Source organism: Alosa sapidissima, chromosome 6, assembly GCF_018492685.1.
Source record: "Alosa sapidissima isolate fAloSap1 chromosome 6, fAloSap1.pri, whole genome shotgun sequence".
NCBI lineage: Eukaryota > Metazoa > Chordata > Actinopteri > Clupeiformes > Clupeidae > Alosa > Alosa sapidissima.
The window spans coordinates 14,787,303-14,804,641 of record NC_055962.1 but is presented as its reverse complement, the minus strand read 5'-3'; the positions used below and the strand labels follow the sequence as shown (position 1 = coordinate 14,804,641).

At 42.8% G+C, this 17,339-nt stretch overlaps 2 protein-coding genes across 7 annotated transcripts in view; one reads left to right on the top strand and one right to left on the bottom strand.

Annotated features, from left to right (window-relative positions):
• The first annotated feature begins 1,575 nt into the window (after positions 1 to 1,575).
• Positions 1,576 to 4,742, top strand: ccn2a (cellular communication network factor 2a). Its single transcript, XM_042096274.1, has 5 exons — positions 1,576 to 1,972; positions 2,254 to 2,470; positions 2,708 to 2,959; positions 3,110 to 3,321; positions 3,623 to 4,742. Exons 1-5 carry the CDS (start codon positions 1,916 to 1,918, stop codon positions 3,917 to 3,919), a joined length of 1,035 nt encoding a protein of 344 aa, XP_041952208.1. The 5' UTR covers positions 1,576 to 1,915; the 3' UTR covers positions 3,920 to 4,742.
• Positions 4,743 to 8,761: 4,019 nt separating this feature from the next.
• map3k5 (mitogen-activated protein kinase kinase kinase 5) overlaps positions 8,762 to 17,339 on the bottom strand; it is a 64,672-nt gene continuing 56,094 nt past the window's right edge. For 5 of the 6 annotated variants that reach the window (XM_042096240.1, XM_042096237.1, XM_042096238.1 and 2 more), the window contains 8 exons: positions 16,878 to 17,046; positions 16,273 to 16,458; positions 14,609 to 14,714; positions 12,951 to 13,194; positions 11,596 to 11,708; positions 10,910 to 11,022; positions 9,626 to 9,702; positions 8,762 to 8,832 (listed from right to left, as the gene is read on the bottom strand). In XM_042096240.1, coding sequence (XP_041952174.1) covers positions 8,772 to 8,832; positions 9,626 to 9,702; positions 10,910 to 11,022; positions 11,596 to 11,708; positions 12,951 to 13,194; positions 14,609 to 14,714; positions 16,273 to 16,458; positions 16,878 to 17,046 — 1,069 coding nt within the window. In that variant the 3' untranslated portion in view covers positions 8,762 to 8,771. Of the gene's footprint in view, positions 8,833 to 9,625; positions 9,703 to 10,909; positions 11,023 to 11,197; positions 11,266 to 11,595; positions 11,709 to 12,950; positions 13,195 to 14,608; positions 14,715 to 16,272; positions 16,459 to 16,877; positions 17,047 to 17,339 lie in introns of those variants that run through there. The other variant, XM_042096239.1, reaches the window with a different exon arrangement.

Genomic DNA, 17,339 nt, shown 5'->3' with positions numbered 1-17,339 from the left:
CTACTGTGCCCAGGAGGAGCTCAACCCCCCCGCCCCCACACACACACACACACACACACACATACACAAACACACACACCCCCCTGCCCATGCCACGACTGGGCACCCAGACCCAGACCACAGAGCAGAGCTCCAAGAACTGTACCAACAACAAGTTATGGCAGCAAACAGCAGCCACTGCAGCACCAGCAGCAGCAGCGGTGGAGCGAGTGAAGATTCCCTTATAAGGCCGCGCTTCCTCCGCTCCAGGTCTAGGCGCATGTAGTAATAGTATGTCTGCTGGCGCTGGGGCCGCATTCCTGCAGCTCCCAAGTTTTCTCTGGGAGTTTTTCATTTCCGACTCGGAGGTGCTGGTGAGCAGAAACCTTGTGCCTTTCATAAGAGCTGAGGTGGGGAAAGAGAGAGGGAGGAGGGAAGAGAGAGAGAGAGAGAGAGAGAGTGTGTAAGAGGGAAGCTAGTGTGATCCTTTTTTTGAAAATATACAAAACCCAGAGTCTAGCCACTTTCCTGCAATCCTAAAGGTCTGCTCTCTGTCTGGGACCTGATGGAGCAAAATAGGATAGCGCCCCAGGAATGTGGCACACCTGGTCTTTAAAGCACCTAGACTAAACCTTATTAGCAAGGTGAAAGCACATGTCTATAAAAAGAATATGAATTTGCGAAGTGGCTGACCGAACCTGTGAGACCAAAGCCATGAGAACTCTTTTATGGTTTTTCGGTACCACAGGGGCAGTTGTGTAACCCTTAGACAGGCACAGTATAGAACAGTTTAATGCAAATAAAGTTATAAATACTCCTAATTAATTCACTTCAATTCCTTATCAATTTACTTACAACCACTTCTCTATCTGACTCATTTTAGGGAACCTATGGCAGCCTTTCTCTTATCTAAAGTTAATTAAAAAAAGGTATAAAATCAAAATATTGATAACACTTTTATGACATAAACAGCAATTTATTCTGCTATATACTGGTATACAGAATTTAGTTTTACCCAGAAACAAGAACAACAGACACAAGAACAACGTTCACAACAACAATAAACAACCAGCCTTGCCTAATGACCACAGGCAAAATTTTTATACACAGCGAATGCAAGCCTGATGAGGTCAGCAGGAACACTGTCTGGCAAGTGCTCAAAACCCAGACCAGAAGAGGATGTGTTGGTCCCTCCATGACAAGTCGGCAAAAACCACCGATAAACACATTTAAAGTTAAAAAAAGGGAAAAGAAGAGAGGAAAAAAAAAAGACATGGGCAGGAAAGTGTCCAAAGCTTCACCAAAGCTTCACTTTTTATTTTGATATGTGACAGCAGTTTGGTTTCAGACAGGAGGAATGTGGACCAGCAGGGGTTGGGGGGAGTCGAGAGGGGAGGGCAAGATGGAGAGAGAGAGAGAGAGAGAGAGACAGAGAGAGTGAGAGAGGGAGGGAGAGAGAGAGGGAGGGAGGGAGGGAGGGAGGGGGGCAGGAAACTAGGAAAGAATGCCAAGAATGTCCATGTTTGTCCAGGTCTCCATTCAGCCTCTGGCACGTCACAGCGCTGAGCGAGTATAAAGAGAGGGCGAGCTCCCGACTCCAGTCAGAACACTCCTCCTCAACCTGAGAGAGAAGCAACAGGAGCTCTGCTCTGCTCGACTACTTCTACTACTGAAGCTAAACTCTAGCTTTTACCTGAGACACGAGACAAGAACCGAACTGAAAAAGTACCGAGCAGGACTGAACTGAGCTTTTACGCTGAGCTGAACGGACGAAGAAATACTAGAACAGAGACCCTACGAAGGAAAGGAAAGGAAAGAACAAACGAGATCGACTTGATCAGAAGACAGACAATTTGAAGACACTGCTCTCAAGAGAATAAGGAAGATTTTGAAGACCTGAAATTATTTTGTTGTTACTGACGAAGAAAGAACCAACATGTCTACTGGAATGACCATCCTGACATCCCTCCTTTGCCTCACTCTCCTGCATGTGGTAAGTCAAAAGTTTCAGCCATAGTGTAGAGGCATAAGTTGCAATTTTGCCTCCTTAAAGCTCATAGCATCTCGTAACAATAAGTATTTGATGTTGAGGCTGCATCCAGATTCTGTAAGGTAGTCCTGCTTGTCCTTGCGTTTTCAAATTCAGGTGCATGTGTCTGGATGTTTATCATCACTGATACGAGAGAGCCAGGGACTCAGATAGCTGTGTATTTGAGTGAATTTCCAATGAGTTCTATCAAGGATGACATCCTAACCGAACCATATTCTGTCCAGGCTCTTGCCCAGGAGTGCAGTGGCCAGTGCAGCTGCCCCGAGGTGCCGCCTCAGTGTGCCCCCGGGGTCAGTCTGGTGTTGGACGCCTGCGGCTGCTGCCGAGTGTGTGCCAAGCAGCTTGGTGAGCTGTGCACGGAAAGGGACATCTGCGATCCACACAGGGGCCTCTACTGTGACTACGGATCCCCTAGCAACCGTCGCATTGGCGTCTGCACAGGTGAGATGACATTCTCCCCCCTCTCATCCTATCTGGTGCATGGATAACCTTGCGTAGTGCAGTCCAACATAAACAGTAATCTGCCTTCTTGGTATCTTCCTTCTAATGTAGCTAAATAGTTCTCTCAAAGGTAGACATCCTTTGGGAATCCTAAGAACCTTTAGAGTTTGAGGATCAGATTACTTGGATAAACATTGACTAGATGTCTGACCATCGTTTGTTTTTCGTTCTTGACAGCTAGGGACGGTGCCACCTGCGTGTTTGGAAGCATGGTCTACCGAAGCGGCGAGTCCTTCCAGAGCAGCTGCAAGTACCAGTGCACTTGCCTAGATGGCGCTGTGGGCTGCGTGCCTCTGTGCGGCATGGATGTCCGCCTGCCCAGTCCCGACTGTCCCATGCCCCGCCGGGTTAAGGTGCCTGGGAAGTGCTGCGAGGAGTGGGTGTGCGACTCCCCTCACCAGCAGACCTTTGTTGGACCTGTTCTGGCAGGTGAGTCTCCTTCACATTAGCATGTCTTTCTAATGGCAACTTAAGACACCCTGAAAGCACATTGTGTGATATTTGTATGAGCTGCTTTTACACACCTTTGGCACAGAGCTGTAAGTTGACCTGTGTGTTTTGTCCTGTTCCTTGTTTCAGCTTACAGAGAGGAGGAGACCTACGGGCCTGATCCCGCTCTGATGAGAGAGAACTGCCTGGTCCAGACCACCGAGTGGAGCGCCTGCTCCAAGACCTGTGGCCTGGGCATCTCAACCCGGGTTACCAACGACAACCGCGAGTGCCGCCTTGAGAAGCAGACCCGCCTCTGCATGGTTCGCCCCTGCGAGTCCCACCTAGAGGAGAGAATCAGGGTGAGTATCTTGCCCAAAACTCAAACTGCTAACTGCTGCATAATTAGCTAAATAGCTACATAGCTAGTTTCATTGGTAGCCATCTCAGGACACAACTCTCTCTAGCCCACACTGAACACCTGATTGAACAACCCTTACTTGTATCACCTCAATCGAATGTTAGCCCTTTTTGTTTCTTTTAGTCGCTAGCTAGCTAGGTATAGCTAATTAGCTGAGTATCTGCTAGCTGACTTCAGTCATCTTGAGATGTTTGAGCTGTTTTTTTAAATGTTCTGTTCTCTGTTTGTGTTCCTCTCTGCAGAAGGGGAAGAAGTGCATTCGCACGCCCCGTGTCTCCAAGCCCATGAAGTTCGAGATCTCCGGCTGCACCACCACCAAGTCTTACCGGCCCAAGTTCTGCGGCGTGTGCACTGATGGTCGCTGCTGCACCCCACACAGAACCACCACCCTGCCCATGGAGTTCAAGTGCCCCGACGGTCAGGTCATGAAGAAGCAGATGATGTTCATCAAGACCTGCGCCTGCCACTACAACTGCCCCAGCGAGAACGACATCTTTGAGTCCACATACTACAAGAAGATGCTTGGTGACATGGCATAAGTGATGGAGATCCAGATATGAAGGAAAGGAAGAACGCCACAACAAAGTCTCTGAAAAGACTGAAAGAAAGAATGAAGGAGAACAACTCCATCCATCCATTGACTGTTCACTTGAATCCAACAGATATCCATCTCATCTTGCAGCACAATATCTGTTTGTCATGTTTCGTTTGTTTTGTTTTGTTTTTTTCCATGTTTGTGCATTTGCAATTTTTTGTATCTTTTTACAAGGAGACAAAATCTATATAGGTATATTCAGTTTCTATATGTACAATTGTATTGATGGATGCCTGGGGCTACTAGCCTGACAAAACAGATGCCCCTAAAAAGGGTTCAAAAGACAGAGGGCTGCCCTGTAGCCCTCAAAAAAACAAATACTGCACTATAGTCCTACTATGTGGCAATGTGTCTTGTCACTAATTGGCATCAAGCCAGTCCCCCCCCCCCCCCAAACTGTGGTGGTGGGCACCCGACTAACTTGGCAGACTTGCAACCTCTGAGCACTTGTGGTAGCATGAAGGTGAGAGAAGGGAAAAAAAGGTGAAGAATTTAAAAAAAAAAGGCCTTCCTCATGTTGGGAGGCTTAGCACCCTTCACCCACCCGAGTGCAAGTTGAATGTGCTCTTAAAAATTGGTCTTCACTGAGTGCAAGAGTGTTGCAGTGTTTATGACCGGCCAAGGTCTCGGCCTCAGCCGGCTCAAGCCACCCCCCAAGACAAGGAGCCTCGCGAGAATGCTTCCAGCTACAGCACTGAGTTTATTAGAGAGAGAGAGAGAGAGAGAGAGAGAAAGAGAACGAGAACGAGAGAAAACAAGAGAGAAAGGTATTTGACTGACTGATTCATTGTGTTGATTGAGTCAGTAATGTTTGTCAAAAAAAGACTGGATGATTTGTAGTTTCATTCCTTTTTTATATTTTAATGTTGTACATATTGTACATAGTTTGTACAGTTTAAGTTAATTTAATTTTAAAAGCATTTTTGTTATTTTTCTCTTGCTTTGTTATATTAATTGTAAGCTTATTGCCTGAGTTGGCTGTTCTTGTGACAGTTGTGTGTACTATTTTATTGAGAAGTGTGACCAAACAGTTACATGTTTTCACTTTTTGTAGTTTGAAATAAAATATTATATTTTTTATATAAAAAACACTGGTTCTCATTCCTTTCTCCCATTGGAGGAGGTGGTTTTAATCCACACCCATACACACTTGCACCCACCCCACCCCTTCACACACACATACACGCACACACACAATCCCCCATCTGTTAACTCCCCAACACAAGGTGTGCTGCAGACATCCAATGAAAAACAGGAGCAAACCCTATTTTCATGGCTGTGTGTCACTCCTCAACCATATTATACCCTGTCAGAAAGAGAGAGAGAGAGAGAGAGAGAGAGAGAGAGAGCAAAAAAAACACACCAGTACATTGTGTGCGGTCCACAGTTCTCCAGTAGACCACCCACACATGCACACACACACACACTCACACATACACACACACACACACACACCTACACACACACACACACAAACACACACACACACAAAGTTACATACACACACATACACGAACACAAACACAAATTAGGTGTTCTCCCTGCACCCCCACCCCCTCCCTCTCGCCCGTGCTACAGTGGCAGCCAGCTCCGGACACTCTCCCCGCCTCTGGCCTCCGGTGAGCAGACCGACTCGCGGGATGTTTGCACACTTTGCCCAGACAGCGGGGCTGGAAAAGACATACACACACACACACACACACACATACACACACACACACACACACAAACCGGGAGTCCGTGAGAGGAGCGGAGTGGAACGCGGCTCAAGAGCGAGGCCTATTTGGCAGCCGGCACCTCTGTCTTCTCCAGGCTCTCAGCTTTGCCTCACACCGCACCCCCGTGCCCTGGCCCTTGGGTCAGCTTCAAAGAAAACACAGACAGTACAGTGAGTCTCTGCAAAGACTAGAGTAGATAAGTAGAGCAAAAAGGGGGAAAAAAGACATGGAAAAAGAACACAAGACTGATGTTCCTGTTGACCATCCAATATTGTGGCTCAAAAGCTGTCTCCTATTTTGAGTACCCAGTGCATTCCATTGATTGCGATTCCATTTCTTGTTTGCAACTTCAAGAGACTGGGAAATATGGCCAGTGCTTTGCAGATAGCAGTACAAGAGTGTGACTAAACAACTTCGGCCTCCATTAAAAACATCTAGTTCAATTTATCAAAGTAGGTCAAGAGTGATACGATCCAGGAAAACACTAAAATGTTGATCCATTCAACAGTATCAACATGTCATTTAGATGCCATTACTTGGCTCTAACAACAGTGTAGCTGTATCCATGTAGCACAGATGCTGCAGCTGAGTGAGTTAGTTTTCAATGAACAGTGACTGCCATCTAGTGGATACATTTATATTACACTCCTGATTTTAGTTGGCACTGATGAGCTGACACTTGGACATCCGGAAGCTGAAAACTTCCCTTGTGTGCATATTGGTTTGTTGATAAGCACTTGATTGTCTATCGGGGTACCCCATGCCCTGTGACTGTCTCCTGCAGCTGATAGCTTTGTATGACCTTGTCTCTATGACATGACTGGACACAAGTACCAAAATAAATTTACATTTAAATACAGTATACAGTACATACAAATAAAATACATTATAAATGCAAAATACATTTCTGTTGTAGATTTGTGGTAAGACTTTTGATTCTGACCCTTTCTTTGAGTTTCATCATTGTTTGCTGACTGTTTTGTTTTCTGGCTTTGGTATTACTTGGTATATTTCTGCAAGGGTAAGAATATTCTGGTTGTACTCTAGCTATTATATATCTGACATCCAACATCTAACTCACAAGTAGCTACAGTACATTGGCATCTAGTAATAGTACCGGTATATCTTATAAGTGAAAGAATATGTATTGAGGTGTTTTAAATTTGCACTGATTGCATTCCTTTGAGATGAATGGTGTTGCTATTCACATCTAAATGAGGCGACAATGCAATTATGTGCTTTCATTTCCAACTTTAATTTCACAGTTCTTTTAGATATGAATACACAAATAATCTCATTAGTTTATCATAACTAAATAAGTAGAGGAAAAATGTGCACACATGAATAGTTCATATTTAATATAAACAATTATTTTTAAATATAAAATTAAGGTTTAGTGAAAAAAAATCTACTCTATGCAAATAGGTCTGTGTTGTGATGTCAGTGGAAACATGCAATGTTATGAGTTAAAGCAATGGAAGAAAAAAGTATTCCAAAATAAAGATTTACAAAGAGAAATAAAAACATCACTTAGAAATGCTATATACAAACAAACGTTTGCCAATACATTTCCAATTCATCCTTTGTGAGCATTTAAATATAATATTAACATAGAGCAACAAATAGCTTGTTCCATATTAAGTGTCGACAGAAGCAGACATGTATGTACAGTTCTGACTGCATGTATAACATATGTCACCCTCACCTCACACAAACAGATTGTCCTTTACTATGATTCAGAATGATACTCTACATTTCCCCTCAATAATGAGACAAAGTAGAAAATATGCAGGTCAGTGGCATATTCATAATCGACTTAAACAAATAAAGCAAACAAACAATTGGGGTTTTTTTTCAGTGTCTGCAGCTTGTGTTGTGCACAAAGCTGGAATTGGTTAAAAAGCATGCAACTGTAACACACTGGAAAGGATAAAAGCTAAGCATTTAAATAGAGTAGTGATGGTTTAAAAATGCAGGACTACACAGTCTATGTAAAGGCTGCAACACCACATGAGGGCACCTCAAAAAAAAGATGGCGAATTCAAACAAAAGAACGGGATGACAAAGCCGTGGATCTCAGGTAAGTTATGGTCAGTCTCAGGTTTTGTAAACAAAATGGGCGGACATTTAACATACACAAAAAAAACAACATAATAACGTCAATACTATACCTTCATTGGGTGTCTATGACAAATTCACTGGAGCATGCAAGAAGCAGCCTGATATGTTTTTCAGGTTCTGGTCACAGCATGGTCTTCAGACCTACTGCCCTTTGACCACACTGGCAGCGTAGCGTTTAAATGCAAATGGGCTGTCAAAGAAGTGCCCTCTCTGTGCCTGCTGTGTCTCTCAGTGCACTGACACTTGCACTTACACGCCAATGTTAGCCATTCAGGATCTTTGAACCCCTGGCACATCTGCCATTTTACATTAAATGTAATTTTTAAACATTGATATTCTTCTGCCAGAGCCATGCCAGTGGTTTATCTATATATATACAGAGATGCGCAGCACAAGTAGGTTGCAGCAAGTGGCCTGTCAATATGCAGGGCATCCATCTTCTCTGTGTAATCTATAATAATTAGCTCAAGAGTGTTCTGCTCCAGGCTTGCTATGGAGGTTACACTTCCAATGCAAGGTTTTGTAAACAATGGAGTGTGGTCATAAACACCCTCTGAGAATTGTTTGTTTTCTTGGAAAATAAAGAATATGTTAAATAATAATAATAATAATAATAATAAAAAAAAAAACTTTTAAAAATAGAATAGTTTTATTTCAGTTTGAAAGAGGCATCACTGAAATCGCCGGAGGAAACTTAAAAAAATCTTAGTGGTGCTGAACGAGGTGTGTTGGGATCAGGCCTGACCATGTAGTCTCTGTAACAGTTCCTGACGAAGCCCCTAACCCTGTCGTAAAGTAAACTCGGCGAGCTCAGTGGACTTTTACGGGGCCTGAGTGACAGATTTTGGTCTTTGATTCAGACACTGGGTGTAAAGTGCAGTGTTGGGGAAAAAGGGAATACTGCTGAACGATTTGGGTTTGTTGTGAGGCTTGTTGTGAGGTTTTTCTCCCCCGTTTTCAGGATGGCTTCTCCCTGTGCTCTGAGATTGCTTTCCATAGTCGACACAAGATCCCTCCTCTATGGACAAACAAACAAAACCACACAAACAAACAAAGAGAGTGAGCACTGAAGACACAAACAAACAAAACCACTGTGCACAGTGTAAGCATTTACAGTGTCAGACAGCACACTTATAAGGTCATTAGTACATCCTCATGTAGACCCAGACCATATGGTATGGTTCTGGCACATATTAACTGGGTGTCCTTGCAGTTTCACCATTCAAACCTAACAGTGTTGAGTGGAGATGTTTGATGTTATATATATATATATATATATATATATATATATATATATATATATATATATATATATATATATATATATGCCAATGAGCTGGATGGAGGCCCAGAGAAAGAGAGGTGAGAGAGAGATTATTTACAAACTCACAAGGTCCTCAAATGAGACAAATGTCAACGTCAAGCATCAAGAATTCAGCAACAGACAATTGTTCAGACTTCCTTAAATTCTGACCACTTTTTAACCACAAGTGTGGCTCAGTTCTTTAACCTGTGTAGATCAGGAGCAGACATGTACTGTATGATCTAGAGTCTAGAGTGGCTAGTACTTAGTATTGTTTGCTGTTATCAGTGGTTACTTAGTATTGTTTGCTAGTGCACAGCTTATCAATCCTGAAAATGCCCAAGGTCAACCAATGGCTTGAAACATAAGAGTATGCCTGCATGCTTCTGCAAGCCGTTCTGGCTACAGGAGGTTTCAAATCATGAATACATGTTTTGATGCGCAAAACATTCTTGAATTTAGTTATTGCAAAAACATTACAGCAGAATACTGCGCAGTGAACCCCTACCGTAATCGCAAACTCTTCAGGTCATCCCTCGTTATGTAATAAAGCAGGTCATCCAGAGTGTAGTCCTCTGCGGTTATCTGGGGATGAATTTAACAGAACATACACCCTATGTCAAATATGACAGTTAATCAGTTGCCACTGTTAAAAACAATAAGGAATTCCTTGAGGTCTATTTAGATGAACTATGTGTTAGGCGGTAGATATCCATGTGTGTCTCGTGTGTCTTGTAGCTCCACCTGGTAGAGCAAGGAACTACAAAAACTACAAAACAGCTTGGTTCAACACATACCAAGCCCTCATACTAAGTAAAAAAAAAGAATGATTGTGTTACGTATATGTGTGTTGTATATGTGTATGTAACTGTAATATGCACTGTATGTAAAAATGCATGTACTGTAATTGGCACACTTCATTAAGTCACTGAATAAAAGGCATTATACAGGCATTATACATTCATATACAGTATAAATATTAAGAAATCTACATATGTTCCTACATTCCTACATTGTGAGGACCACAATAGAAATGAGATTTTTATCTTCATTGTGTTCTCCTTAACTCATTGAGTGCCAAAAACTTAATATTACGTTTTTCCTTCCCATGCGTTGCGTGCCAAAAACGTAATATTACGTTTTTAGCTTTTTTTTTAAATTACGAAACTAGACACTCTAACACACCTTATATGTGATTTTGGGAACTCTGTGATGAATGGAAATGAAATATATGACGATCGAAAACTCATGAAAACGCACAATCTGGACATTTTATCTGGACATTTTATCATAACTCGGTTGCCGCTTTGGGTCGAATCAGTGACGCATGCACGTCAGCTCAAAACCAGGCCATTTTCGTAGGTCTATTACTAGGTGGCAGTCTCGCCAGGTCTCGCTAGGTCACTTCCCCTTCCTTTACAGGCAACACTTCATATTTCATGAAAGACGTTATATCTCCATTTCTAGAAAAAAAACAGCGATTTTGATAAAAACTAGCCACTGTTTAGCTTGCGATTTCTCAGGAACAGAAGTGTGTGGAAATACACGGTTTGCACCCACTGAGAGCTTAAAGTCTCACCTTTCAAACGAGCCATTGTATGTGTTCATAGCTATAACACAGAATATGCTGTGGCTGTACAAAATCATCAATAATGGTCTACATTGCTTGGCATTCAATGAGTTAATAACTTCATCAATGTGCACAAGAGGCAGATGTCACTGTGTGTGTGATGTCTTCCATAGTACTGAATAAAGTGAATCAAGTCCGCCGTGCTGGTGTGTAAAGTCCTACCAGCTCTATGGCATCCATGTCTGCGCCGTGTAGTCTGAGCCACTCGGCCAGCTCGGAGTCTCCTGAGCCCGGTGTGCAGGGGGTCCTCTGCCTTCCTGACGACGTGGGGATGTCTGTCAGGAAAGAACACAAAACGTCAACGCCCTTCAACAGCGCTCAGTTTAATATCTTAAACATCTTTTGAAGCCTTTTATAGATTAAAGATCTCTAGATAAAAGTCTATTGCCCAGTATTAATGGGACAGTGGCTGAAAATTATCACTCGATAACACTTAGCACTAGAAGTTACCCTATCTCATCACCGTCCAATCAGCTTTGAGGTGTGAGCCTAGGGGTGGGTCCAACATAGCCTACCGACTTAAAAGATACATCACATCAATGGTAAAACATGTTCCTGTGGCTTATATGGTAAGCCTTTAGCAAACTAGTGCTAACAACACCAAGACAATGGATTCTATTGTATCTCAGAGAATCTTCATAAGCTACTCTGGATGAAACTTTGTGATCAAGGACTAAATTTAAATGTAAAACAGCATTTAAATACTTCTTTTCAGCATGTTTTAGTTGTCTATTTCTTTGGCTTGGTTGGTACACCTTAGAGTCACTACTGATGACTTGATTTGACTTAACATCCGGGGGTATGAGGTTCCCTTCCTAATGGGAGGCATGAGGCGTTTCTGGACTCACCAATGGGTTGTGACCGTGAGCGAAGGAGTCTAATCTCCTGGTCTCTCTCCTCCAGAACCTGCTGCAGGATGGACTGATACTCTCTCTCCTTCTCCAGCAGTTCCTCCAGCAGCCTATGACACACAGAACGTCCTCAATAAGAAAGGAATAATCTTACTGAGCTGACGAGAAAATATTCATAACAGTCTCACAATTTAGAAAATATTCCCAAATAAAATATAAAATACGGTAACACTTTACTTGACAGTATTGACATAAGAGTGACATGACACTGTCATGAACCCATGACACTGTCATGACACATGAACCCTAACCCTAAGGCGGGGATCACATTAGCCAGCGGCAAGCGGCCGGTTTCCTATTGTTCTCTATGGTTCGGCAGCAGAACGGTGGCAACGCTGGTTCAACTTTCAAAGCGCAACGCAAGCGTATTTAATTGACAAACCGTTTGTGTTGCTTAGGAATGAGACAAAACTTATTATGGTCTGAGCGTTGAGTCACGTTTGCCGCTGCCGCTGGCTAATGTGATCCCCGCCTAACCCTAACCCTAAGCCTAAACCTAACCCTAAGCCTAAGCCTAAACCTAACCCTAAGCCTAACCCTAACTTGTTATGACAAAAACCGAATGTCACTTAATAACAGAAGCGTTATGTCATAAACGTTTATGACACATTCATGACAGTGTCTTGTCAGTCTTATGTCGATACTGTCAAGTAAAGTGTAACCTAAAATACTCCCAAAACATCAAAAGAAATTCTGAATTTCTGAAATGTGTCTGTTCTCCACAAAAGTGGTTGCAGTGTAATTAAGGTGCAGAATGTGCATCATGCATCCACTAGATGGCAGTATAAAAAGTCAGTAGGGGAGGTTAGTGCAATATTTGCTTGCCTTTCATCAGGGGGTGAAAAAGAGGTCACATTAAAAGAACATTCTCATTTCTTGCCTGGATTCAGCAGGGATCAGGAGCATTGAAACATAATGTACACAATGTACACTACACACACACACACAAACACAACACAATGTACACTACACACACACACACAAACACATGCGTGAACACATACACAAACAATGCACATGTACACAAACAATGCACATGTACACAGACACAAACACACTCACACACACAAATAGATGTACATACACAGACACACAGTTGCACACGCAGGTGCACACACACACACACACTTGCACACGCACATGCGCACACACACACTCTCACAAGCATGTGTGCGCATACACACACACACACACTCACTCTCACAAGCATGTGTGCGCACGCACACACACACACACACACACACACACACACACACACACACACACACACACACACACACACACACACACACCTGTTGGTCTCTAGTTTCATGCGGCCCAGCTCCATACTGACGGAGCGCTGTGCATTGTGCGACTCGTGTGACACTGTTGAACTGAGTGTGCTCACGCCCGATGTGGCCACTGTGTCGTCGTGATTGGCACTGGGCTCGGGGCGGTGCTTGCGGGACGGCGTGTCCTCAGGCTCCACTTCCTCGTCCACGTCGTCCTGGTCAGTAGGATCACTCTCTGAAGCCAAGCTGAAGTGAGGTCGGAGTTCTGAACACACACACACACACACACACACACACACACACACACACACACACACACGCACACACACACACACATTAATGAGCAAACATAGGCATCAAACCTCCAGCTTTTAGCCCAAGCCTAATAGAAAGCACGCATACGAAAACAGCTTGAGTCATCTAACTCAAACAAGAAAATGACAAGCCTACAGAACTAACAATATCTACGTCTGTGTACCTAAAACGTGATGCATATTCTATGGCTCAAAGGAAACTCTTGCTATCTTACTGTTAGCAACTTCATTCAACAATGCACACATATGATCAGTCAATGTTTGCCGTATAACATGCACACTCAAAATCATTTTGGCTAAAGACAATGCTTATTACCTACCTAAGCTCTGTTACAAGCAAAGCAAATCCCACTAGCACAGTGACAGCTGAGAGAAGATTTTACAGATAGCACGGCATGTTGGTGTGTTGTGTTTAAAATAGTGAATCAGATCTCCCTGACGTAGCCTTATTAAATCAATAAACACTGCTTGAGAGTAAGACCTGTTAACAACTGCCTCCGCACTTTGGCTTCCGTGTAATGCCGTTTCAAATCAATTGTGTTTCAATGACGTGTGCAGTTTAACACAAGTGCAACTCTGAACTCGGAGCAAATTTGTCTTTAGCAGCCACCATCCGATCAGAGGTGGAATAAATCGTTTTGCCACTTAAAAATGGTGACCTTTGTAATCCATGGTACATGATGCACCCATGACTAATACTGACAATATTCATATAAGAACAATTTTCAGGGCAATTATGGTAAATATGCAGGATCTCATTTTAACAGTGATGTAAAATAATTAATTACCATAATGTTTATGTATGTTTTTTTTGCCTAGGAGAGCGTTACCTGGCAACATTCACATTTTTAGACTCTTGGACGATGCTGCAAAAGCAACAGCAGGGTTAAGTGAGAAGCATCTTTCCACAGTGGCCGGGAGTCATGTTGCCCACCTACTCGTATTTTATGATAAAAGACTCTAAACACTGCCAGCTCTTGTAATCACCCCTATTTTAGCGTTGTGATAACTGCAGGCTGCTCTCCTCTGAATGTGTTAACTCTTTCGATGCATGCTCTCCTGGGAAGTTCTTCCGTGCAGATTTTGAAGGGCAAGATTTGTTTTTAATTATTCTTATTTTCCACAATTATTTCCTCTGCATTAATCACAAGATGGAAACTTTCATCTTCAATGCATGGAATTTTAATGCAATAATTTGGAGTTATGAGGATTATGATGAGGATCTTTTCCATAACAATGACATATATGGGTGCAGTGAGTTCGATTTGCAGCGCATATAAGTGGGCTCTATGTTGGGAAAGTCTATTTGTGTCGATGAAGATAGAAATAGCCGGTGGAGAGGCTGGGACAGGCTCCAGACATTACCTGGCACCAGAATGGTGATGGCCGTCTGCACGGCTTTGCGGATGATGTTGTCCAGGGCGAACATCCAGTGAGGCTTGATGTTATGGTTGCGCAGGACTTTGTTTACCTGGAAACAAGCAAAGCCACAGGAACATCAAATTAAATCAACTGGTGCATCCTTAGAACACACACACACACACTTGCACATACATACACACACCAACACCAACACACACACACACAGACACACACACACACACACGACACAAGAATCAATGGTAGGTTCACCTAAACATAACTAACTCATTTAATGCTTCCATAAGGTTGCTACTCTTCCCACAAAGTGCAAGAAGCTATATAGTAGGCATACATAAAACACTAAACATTACACTTTTTAGACATAATGCACTCCGTTTCCTAATTCCATTGTCTAGCACAACCCCAAAAAATCTGATAACTGCATCATTTTGACTCCCCAGTCTGGTACATTTTAATTGGAATGCAAATACGGAAATCAATTTAATCCCTGTCTCCCCATTCTCACTTCTTAATTACACTGTCTGTCCACAAGGGGGCATCTCTCCCTGCCACACCTAATCCCTCATCTCTGAGGGCCAGGCAGTCAGGGACCAGAGTCCTTTGCATGACTGTGCTTGTGTGTGTGAGGCAAATGACATACATACGCCTCTCTTGTCTGGATAATCTAACAAACTTCTCTTATTGGTTTCTGTTTGAAAGATGTTCTGTAGAAACAGATCAGAAAATACCAGAGAGGAAATGAAAACACTTCAGAATGAGGAAGAAACTAAAGCATGTAAAAATATGACTAGCCAAAAACATGCAAGTCACATCCGCGGGCCAACTTTTTTATATAGCATGGCAGTGCATGTTGTATGCAAATATAGCACATTACAGAACTAATCTATTTTGATTGCTGCTTGATTCAGTTCGTAGCTACTTTAAAAAAAAAAAACATGCAGACTAAAATTATACCAATTACACTCCTTGCTCATGCCATCTGTTGTGAGTTATTCAATGGCTAATTTAATCATTAACTCATAAATTAATATTTAATCAGTTCTGATACTCTCATCCTATTTACCAAGTAGCAGCTAAGAGGAATCTCATAAATTATGAATATTGTGAATCAGGGTGACATTCACATCATAAATCCCTCAACAGCTTTCACCTACGAGTTCCTGGGTGAAAGATGTGGACTACATGGAATACGAAACCTGGCAGAACATTCCTGCATTTAAAAATAAGCTCATGGTATGTGGCACAAGAAAAAAATGTAAAAGTATCGTTCAAACTGAAGTCTGAAAGGAAGGCTTCCTGAGTGATACTTTTGAACTAGATCTTGAAACCTTTCTCATTTACAGTCATGGTGACAACGGACCACTCACCAGACCCACGACACTTCATCGTTCATCTAATATCTAATAATCATTAGTTCGATCTTCATACTTCCATTCCATCTATCCTATTGTCATATTTAATATGAGGAAGTGTATCCAGTGTGTGCTTTAAGGCTTTACTAAAAATGAGTGTGGTGCACTACAACAATAACGTAATTATTATTACATAAATTATTCATTATATCATTATTATTATTTAAAACACAAACCCCTTGCCCTTGTGCCTCAGACCGACGATATTTCACCGGGGCATGAAGGGTCACTCACCGCGTCCTGGAAGCCGAAGAGCACCACCTGTAGCTGGCTGATGGCCGTGCTCTCGAAGTCCAGCTCCAGCTTGAGCTGCGAGAGTGTGTTAGCGATGATCTTGCGGTCAGCCATACGCACAAAGTCGCCCAGACTCAGCACCAGCGTGGATATGTGCTGGTGCTTCAGCTTGGTCTCCTCTGAGCCCTATACACACATACACACACACACACACACACACACACACACGTGGCGGGGATTGAGAGAGAGAGGGATGAAGATGATCTGCATGCAATATGACGTGATAAAAGTACATAATTGGGAAAACAGTAAGAGTACAGTAATAGCAAAGCTGATTTAGAAAGTGAATCCGTAATCTATTATTATACACTCTGAAGGGAATATGTACTGACAAATGAGTGCCAAGCACCAAACTGGCGAGACAGACAGAGAGAGAGAGAGAGATAGAGAGAGAGAGAGAGAGAGAGAGAGAGAGAGAAAGAGAGATTGGAATTGGAAATAGTGAGATAGAGAAAAAAAAGACAGAAAGGATGAGAGAAGGTGGGGTGACTAAAGGAGAGAAAAGACAATATAACAAAGAGTCTTGCGGTGGCCTTTGGGCTGACCTGCGTGAGGGTGTCCATGATGTTGGCCACCACTTTGTCCCGGTCCTCCGTGAGGATGCGGTGCAGCGTGGCCCTTCGCTCGCTGTCTTTCCTCAGCATGAAAAAGCCCGAGTCCTTCTCCTCTGGGGACGGAGGGGCACTGTGGTCCTCAAAGTTCTCCACAGGGATGCTGGGAAAATGACCGCGTTGTTATTAATCACTACAATGCTACACCTCAGCCTGTTCTCCTCTCTAAGAATATATAACTTATAGCTTACACACAAACTTTACATGTGTGAATATCTCTGATGGTTCTTTGTTTGTTCATGGTCCAAGTCATCACTGGCCTGTTTTAAAGCCTGGTCATTTGGGAATCAACTGACTAACTCTGTTATTTCACATTTCAGTGGAATGTTGTGCATTCACGTAGCTGATTGTAAGAGAAACCATGTAAGTGAATGACTTGCTTTCCGAAACATTTCA